The sequence below is a fragment of the Arachis ipaensis genome, chromosome B09 (genome assembly GCF_000816755.2).
Source record: "Arachis ipaensis cultivar K30076 chromosome B09, Araip1.1, whole genome shotgun sequence".
Lineage (NCBI taxonomy): Eukaryota > Viridiplantae > Streptophyta > Magnoliopsida > Fabales > Fabaceae > Arachis > Arachis ipaensis.
This window is the reverse complement of record NC_029793.2, coordinates 107,751,800-107,761,110: the sequence shown is the minus strand read 5'-3', so window position 1 is coordinate 107,761,110 and position 9,311 is coordinate 107,751,800. Positions and strand designations below refer to the sequence as shown.

The following is a 9,311-nucleotide window of genomic DNA, read 5'->3' as shown; positions in this document are numbered from 1 at the left end:
AACGTGCTGTGTTTGATTTATGAATTTTCTTCTTGGTTTCCTTGAATACTGATTCTTCTTATAGAAAAAGCTTAGTTTTGCTAGTCGTTGCAGCATACCATTCTTCATCTTTCTATATTTTTTTTTATATTTTACTTTTGACAGTTGATTATTTTTAAACATTATCAAATTAGTATTTTATTATTCACATTAGTTGTTGTTTCTATTATCTCTCATAATTTTCATTCTTGTTTTCTTTTCTATTTTGTAGTAGTAATCTCCTTTATATTCTCTTCATATTTTTCTCTTGATAGTTGATTCTTTCCAAATCAAATAGCATTAATATCAATGTCAAATCTAAAACTTTATAGCAAAATCAATCAAACCATAATTCTTCAATCAACCAATCAAACAAATGTTTGTCATCACAATAAATTATAAAATCTTTTTTTGGAATCAAAAAAGTATTTCTCAGTAGTTTAGCTATATAGTGCTATCGTATCCATTTTCAACCATTCTAAATTTGAAAATAAAAATAGTGACGGTGCAAGATGTTCAATTATTATTTTCAAAAATTTTTGTTAGTCGAAGTGGTGTGACTTTTAGATGTTTCTTATTTGTATTATAACACATGTGACTCATTACTAAATTCCTACAACATTAAAATATACAAAATACAAGCACATAAACCTTGACTTAATTTTCTCTTGACATTCTCCTAACTTCTCTGTACATGAAAAGAAAAACAATCTCTTGTTGATATAAACTCTTATGTGATGCATAAAATTGACTTAACTTTTCTTAAGCATTCTTTTATCATTACTTTGACTTTGGAGGGTATTGAGTTCAAACTGTGTATAAAATTGATGGGAGTTTCTTTTCCTTACTAAAAGTTCTTATCCCAAAAGCTTGTCGATACCTTCCTTTACCAAAGGATCACCTCGATTATCTTATTTTTGGGGGTTACGTTTCCTTACTAGAGGATCATTCCCTCAATTTTTTAATGTACATAACATAGTTATTATCATTCTTAATGTGTATGTAATAAAGAGACATCATATCATGACATGCAATGGTAACATCTATACAAAAAAATTTAAGATATGACACATAAAAAAAAGTAGTATAAAAATCTACCTCTAGTGAAATTTGTAGAAATTCTATAGATTACAATGTAAATAGGCATGATTCGTCAGTAAAGAGAGACTTGTTCCATAGTTAGACTGTGTGTGTTTCGATGTAGATATAAATCTTTGACTAAGGGATAGATTTCATTCCTTTAAGTAGTGTTTGGTGGAGAGACAGAGACGGAAAGACTGAGACTGAGAGACAGAGACTAAGAGACAGGGATTGAAATAAATCTCAGTATTCTGTTTGGTGCAAAATGGGAGACAGGAATTGAAACAAGAATGAAACTCTAATTTAATTTGCACAAAGAATAAAATTGAAATGAAAGTATTTTAGGTATAAAATGTTATTAAAGTTTCAGTCTCCATCTCTAAAAATTTCAGTCCCATGTGTCCTTACTTTTTGGAGGTACTGAAATACTAAAATTTTAGAGATAGAGACAGAAATTTTAGTACCAGTCACTGAACTAACAAACACGATACTGAGTCTCAGTCTCTCAGCCTCTGTCTCAGTACCTCAAAACAAACGCTACCTTAAGTTCATGATGAGATTAAGATTCGGAGTAATTAGAATTTGGTTAAAAATTGATAGATCATAAACTATTAATAAAAATAATTGGAGAAACAAACAAATAATTAGTTATGATTACTAAATCGTCTTACTCGATGGACTCAATATAAATATTGAGGTTGCGAAAGATATAAATCTTATTCAAATCTCTGTGTCTATATTGGTTTTATTGTAGAAATAAAATCTTCCTATTTCAGGTCTCTACAGTTAGCATAGTTCAGAGAGGATACATTCTAAAACAATATGTGAATGGAAATTTGTGATTAGTTTGGCAAAGGGTTTAGAATGAGAGTAAGAAAATGATAAAAGATAAGGGTTTTCTTATAATGAAGTAAAAAAAGTATATGAATAATAATTTGTAGAGCTAATAGAAGATAGAAAAGATAAGTTACCTAGCATTTTTATATAGAAAAGGGGAATATAATGAAAAAGGAATGACTCAAATAGATCTTAGGTATATGCAAGTTGTGTTATTAGGAGAATCTAACTTGCGTTTAGCTGAAGTTATCAATCTAAATCTTCACTTTTCAAGCCTTATAAAGTTTATTAGGTTTGAAATTAGGAAATAGCTATTAGATACAAATTTATATAAAATGGAGTTAGCTTTAAAAAGAACTTTGAACAAAGTTAATCAGATAACTATAGCTTGAGATATTCACGAAATACTGTGAGTATGTTAGGTTGGTTGGTTACAACGCAATTTTTTACTATGAACTTGTAACAGATTTATTTACCTAATTGAATTTAAATTTGATTTTGCAGAAAACTCAAAGAATAAAGCTAGTTTTCTTATCTTTTTTAATATAGCCAAAAAAATTTTAAATCCAATAAATATAGAATTAGTTATGGCTATATTTTAAAAGGTTTTCTATTATCAATTAAGAATTCACTAAAACTAATGTTTTCGTATTTTTCAAATTTTAAATTAGATATGTTAATTTTTCAAGTATATTATCTTCTAATATTCTATTATGAAGTTAATATTTAAATTATTATGACTTTAAGTAATTAATTATTAAATAATAAATATGATTATAAAAACTGAGATATTATATTTTTTACCAAGTCAAAGGCAAAATTCATCTTTTCTTTTCTTATACCATACACTATATATAATATTATCTCTTATCAACTGCCATCTGATAAGAATCATCATTTCCATCATACTTTGACTATGGTCAAAGCTTATGTTCTATAATGTTTTTAGTTTTCTTCAAAGTTCAGCATGCAACACTTGGTATCACTTGCACCATTAGCCACTATTGTTAATTTTTCAAATCAAAAGAAGAATTTTATTTTTTTTTTAACATAAATGATTATAAACGTAAGTCTCACATCTTATGTTGAGTCAGATTTAGCTTCTTTTGCATTTAGTGTTAATGAAATTATGATGAAGAATCTAAAAAAATCCAAAAAATTACATCTATTTTATTTTACCAATAAGATACTCTTATCGAATATCATGTTTATTCCTCTAATTCCATCTAAAAATGGATTCTCTTATTTTTTTTTTATATTTTTCTCAAGTGTGATCATACATTTTTTAAGTGGGTCCAAAAAAAAAATCATATAAAAACATGAGAGAAAATATTAAATGATAAAATATCACACTTGATAAAATAATTGAAAAAAAAATTGAGAAGATCTATTAGACATCTCAATGACATTGGATTCGATGGTCCCATAACATTTGGACCACTAAACGGTCGAGATAAGTTTCAAAGTGGTTCCTGAAATTGCACTCGAGCCTCGTAGTAGTCCCTGAACTTAATGGTTACTCATATTAATCCCTAAAGTTGCACTTCGTGACTCAGATTCGTCCTTCCGGCACATTCTGTCCACCTGGCACTACCAGAAAGCTGATATAGATTCTTTCGTGACACGCTGGCCAGGTAACAGCTAGCTGACGTGGATTAGTAAACTTTTATAGTGCAATTTGATCCCTAAATCAAAATTAAAAATTTTAATCCCCAAATTTAATTATTCTCTTCTCTATAGTATAGTAGTAGCCCCTCTCTTTTCTTCTCTTCTCTTCTCTTCTCCATATGGATGTGAAAGAGACTACAAATTACAACTTCATTGAAAACACACATATGTTTTGTTAATTAAAAATCGCATACTATGTCTTTGTATTAACATTTTATGCACTCATTTAACTCTAGTTTAATTAAAATATTTTACAAAATTCAATTTTATATTTTTATATGATTTTACAAAAATCTATCTCTTGTATTTACGGAATTAAAAAGTTACATCATTAATACTACATTACATCTGTTCCAAAATAACCATGCATCATCCTAATTTAACTGTCATTCACATAGTATTAATATAAAGTGTTATATTATGGCATTTCAAATCGTATGACATCTCCATTAAAATGACGTATCTAAGATTTTATTATAATTAAATAGGTATTTTAAATTAATTAAGGGTAATATTAGAAAAACAAAAAAAAACAAAAATTTACCTAATTTAATATTTATTATTTTAGTCTCTAATTAATAAAAAACTAATTAAGCAAAATAAATATAATTAACGTATTTCAAACACTAATTTGATCATATTAAAATATTAATCATATCATCTTTTTGTTTACAAATGTCATGCTGATATTTTAACATTTTATATTAGCATTAGAGATGAGTTGAGATTCACAATTTATGAATTTAGGAATCAATTTAATCATTTTTAAAAGTCAACAAATTTTTATGAACGTTCACAATTTTAAAAACTAAACTTTACATTATTTCTTTAATTATATATATCACATAACTTTTTTTATGTTATAATCTCACCATCTTTTTTACAGAAAAAAGGGATAAAAGCGATTAAACTTGTTCAAATAATGGTTGTTAAGAAGACTCTAGTTGTTATTGTTATAAGATACTTCAACTAAAAATAAACAAAAAGAAAAATCTTATGAATTTGGGATATAAAGATCTATGCCTATAGAGAAAAGAGGGATTACTGTAGAGAAGAGAATGATGATTAAATTTGAGGATTAAAATTTTTAATTTTGATTTAGGGACCAAATTGCACCATAAAAGTTTACTAATCCATGTTAGCTAGCCGGTGGTGCCAGGTGGACGGAATGTGCCGGAAGGACGAATCTGAGTCCCGGAGTGCAACTTCAGGGACGAATATTAGTAACTTTTAAGTTCAGGAATTACTATGAGGCTCGAGTGCAACTTCAGGGACCACTTTGAGGCTTATCCTTAAACGGTCTCATAATTTAACAATTATTAAAAAACTTAAAAAATATATTTGGTTATAGAACCATTTAATGATCAAAACATTTTGGGACCGTCAAATCTCGTGCCACCTCAATAGATTAGACATTTCCATTTACTTGAGTTAACAAACAAAAATATATATGAAAGAGTTTAGATAAACAAAAATATCCATTAAAATTTTGAAAATATCAAAATATGCCCTAAATTGTTTTTGGTAGACAAAAATGTCATTTCATTAGTAAGGGATTGCTCTTTTTCAATATTTTTTTCTCTGTTTCTTTTTTTTTTTTCGAAGGGAATAGCAGTACTGCATCAGAAAATAGAAGCCTATTATTCCATACAAGATCCATGGAACTAGCTTTTATTATTATTAAGCGGCAGCAACTGCCTCTGTGGTATGAAAGGAGTAGCCTCGTGCCTTGTTTGGGTAGCCAGATTGTGTTTGCTCCTTGTTCCTCAAAGCTTTCATGGAAGAAGAAATGTTCCTTTTCTTCTCTTTTGCTTCATCTCAATTACAGAAATATAAAAAAAAACATTCATTTAATATGAAAAAAAAAAACATCCTGATACTTAACAAAAGAAATATTCAGTTATATTTTAGCAAAAATAATTAAATATTTATAAAATTTAAAAAAAAATTATGAAATTCTTAAAGAAATAGAGATATTCACATTTATAATACAAAAAAAATTCAAAAAAGATATAAAAAAATCATCAATTTAGTATTAAAAATAAACATTCTGATACTTCGCAGAAGAAACATCCATATATATTAACTCGTAAAAATTTTAAATTCACCTAGAGATATTTAACTGATTTTTGGCTAATACCTTTTTGATTCCTGGTTTGTATTTTTATCTCTCCCAAACTCTTTCACATATACTTTAGTCTATTTACTCCCATTGACTTTTATCTTCAAATCCAGATTTGGCAAGCTTAGAGAAAAACATTTATAAAATAAGGATGATATAATTCAGATATAATACTAGGGGCAACAATTTTTATAATTTGTAACTATCAATTAACTATCAATAATATTTTTAATGGTGTAAAATTATATCTAATAATAGTGTAAAATTATTTAATTTTTTTTACTGATTAAACTTAGGGAAAAAAAATTCTAACAGTTACAAAATGGTATTTGCATTATAACAGGTACAGATAGATATTAATCATGTAATCCAGTTCATACTTGCGATTCGTCAATGCCCAAATGTGGTTGTAGTTTAAAAGTTCAGGCGCCAAAACTCGCTGGAGAGCAGGAGTGCAGGATGCTATCCCGAACAAAGAAATCAGCATTGAACAAAATATACAGTAAGAGTGTAAGACACATTGTGACTTTGTAATCAACGTCAAAAGTTAATCTACAATAACGAATTCCCGATCTAACCTAACAAGGTCAGCACAATATGTGAATATATGATTATCATATAATATTAACCAGTGACAGGATTCCGCAGCTGCTCCACACCACAGATGAACGTGACTTGACCCATCTAGGGAAAACATAACCCTAGGAATCTTGAATGAATGCGAAGAAGCTAATTTCAATTGCTTGTAGCAGTACTCCTTAATTTGACCTTCATGCCTAACAGAAGGAGAATAATATACATTTTAGTTACATACAGGGAAGACGGGAAGTTGGAACAAATATATACAATGAAATGTCACCGAAATGAAACACCGGTGCCTGAAAAGGTGACTTTACCGATTCGTGACAACATCACCAAGGTATCTTAAAATATAATTTGCACAATGATTAGAATTAAAATGATGGGAAAACGAATGAACCTGCTTCTTTTTCTTCTTAGGCCTCCTCTTTCTACGAGGTTTGTGCGCATCAGAGTTGGAGCTTAGACTACTACCATGGCCTGTGCTTGAAGGTCCCCTTGATCTAAAGTCTGAGCTGCTTTTGCTATTCGAAGTGTTGCTGGATGTGGAAATATCGGATCTTAGACTAGATGAATTTTGGCCTGAAGTTGACCCAAACCTTGACAGCTTCTTGTTTGAGGGGCGAGGAGGGGGCATTAAAGCTCTAGCAGAAATCTGTCTCTGAAAGAATGGGCAAACGATATTTTAAATATTGACTAATTTCAATGCCGCAGTTATTTGATACTATTGAATAAAAAATAAGGAGAAAAGCAATTACTGCTCATACTGCATACCTGATTTTTTTCATCACTGGACATGCCACCAGACACTGCTTTGCCAGATGCACTAGAAGCCTGCTCTCTGCAATAAGTTGGAAATTTCATGATGCAGAATTTACTAGAGAAACAGTTGGCATGTGTAGATTAAAATTTAAATTAGAAAACAGGGCTCCAAAGAACACAGCTTATCTAAATTTTCTACTTTTGTATATTAACAGATGAATCCCAATAGATTTATAAATTATAATTAAAAAAATGTGGCTTCAATTTGACCATACTAGCATCACAAACAGGTATACTCCAGTTGCTCTTCTTAACATCGATTACCTTGCTGCAAGTATATGAATTTTCATAATATAATAATTGCTTAAGTTGTAAAACATCTCTACCCACCTCGTGCTTTTGTCTGTCCATTCATCATCTGCATCTGCTTCATCACTAGAACTCCCAGCGAGGAAAAAATCATCTTCACTCAGATCCAAAAGGCCATCATCCTCACTGCCAGTCTCTGTTACAGAAACCAAAAGAAGATGAATCGTACAGAGATACCAAATAATGCAACACATGCAAAGTTTAGTGCTACATGTCCATGTTCCAACTTCAATTCGACTACTTGTGCACTTGAATTTTACTATCTCAACACATACTTTAAGCATTGATAATAGTTAATGAGACACATCTCAACCATAAATCAAACCTTCTAAGTCCTTGCCACTTGCTGCGGCTGCAATCAATCTGTCCTCAATCTGCTTGCGCAGCCCGTTCCTCCTGTCAACTATCTCCGAATCGTCACCTCCGGTAAACAAAGGAACATACTTCTCAGTCTTTGGAAAGTACTGCAGTTCCAAAAAATTAAACCATAACAAACCCCTCCGTCATTACTTACTCATAATTTATTCTCAATAAACAAACAACACAAAGCAACAACATCATCATCCACCTAGGAATCAAAATATATACAACACGTCTCATTTTTCACAAAGATCAAACTTACGAAAGCCAGTGACAAAGTAAAGTAAACAAAAATTAATGGAACAAAAAGAAAGAACAAACAAAACTATTCCTCAGTTACTCTTAATTGATATGAATGAACAACGCAATGCAACAACATCATTCAGCTACTCATGAAAGCTAACAGCACACTTTGCATTTCGAGAAAACCCAACGATGCATCAAAATAAACCTAATCACAAAAATTAGAAAAAGAAAACTGCAGAGAACACACCATAACGTATTGAAGATCTTTCTTAAGCTTGGAAAGCTGTTCGGAAGCCTCAGATGCTTGTAGCTGGTGGGAAGCGGCGCGCTGAAGCTTCTCGAGGCGCCTGATGCGCCTCTCGATCTTCCTTCGCTCGAAGAACTTAATCTTCCTATCGCGGAGGAAGATCTTGCGCTCGGCAGCGAGGCGCGTGTGGATCTCCTGCTGCTTCTTGAGTGCGTCGAGCTTCTGCTGCTGCGCCTCCCTCACCTCCGCCGGCAGGTTCTGCTTCCGCAGCATACGCTCCGCCGACCGAATCTGGTTTTTGAGTGAAACCGGCGGTTTAGGCTTGAGAGCCTTAGGGGCGGACGTGGAGGCGGTGGAGGAGGAGTTGGAACGGCGACTTGCGGGGTTGACCCTCACGCGCCGCTTGTTGTAGCCGCCGTGAGCCATTCTATGCTATGTGCGTTGCGAATTCGATTCTGTTCGACTTCTAGTGTGTCAATCGGAATCCAGAGTCCATGTTTGGGGGAATAGAATGGTTAGGGTTTTATGATTGTTATTTGCGTGCGCCTTGCGAAACGACCAGTATAGCGTAAGCAACGGGCGGGTTCGGGGATTTTGTTTTTTTCTTTCTAAGAAAATGACATAATCATACTTAGCATACAATTGGTGTGTATTTTGGTGGGATAGGATCAAATCTTAATGTTTTGTTGAGTTTATTTTAAAAATTTCAATTTGTTTTAAATTGATCTAAATAAATAGGGTTAAATGTAATAATAATGATTTAGTTTGCCAAGCTAGTCACTGAGTGACTAACTTGACAATTGGATCACTAGATTATTAAACTAACCCAGTTAGTGGTCAAGCTAAAATTATTGTACGTGTATTGACTAAAAAAAAATTAGCATTATTTAATATAGATAGTTAAAAATAGAAAATATATTTAGTTTTATAATAATATTTTACATTAGAAAATTTTTAATTAAAATAATTAAATAATATGTTTTAAATATTTCAATATTTATAATTAATATATATTTAATTAGG

General features: G+C 31.0%; 1 protein-coding gene across 1 annotated transcript; it reads right to left on the bottom strand.

Moving 5' to 3' along the window:
- Positions 6,054 to 8,874, bottom strand: LOC107618843 (rRNA-processing protein EFG1). The gene is made up of 6 exons (XM_016321018.2): positions 8,289 to 8,874; positions 7,761 to 7,899; positions 7,457 to 7,571; positions 7,079 to 7,145; positions 6,705 to 6,965; positions 6,054 to 6,501 (listed from the first exon to the last, which is right to left on the bottom strand). The coding sequence occupies exons 1-6, from the start codon at positions 8,712 to 8,714 to the stop codon at positions 6,496 to 6,498; spliced, it is 1,014 nt and encodes a 337-aa protein (XP_016176504.1). The 5' UTR covers positions 8,715 to 8,874; the 3' UTR covers positions 6,054 to 6,495.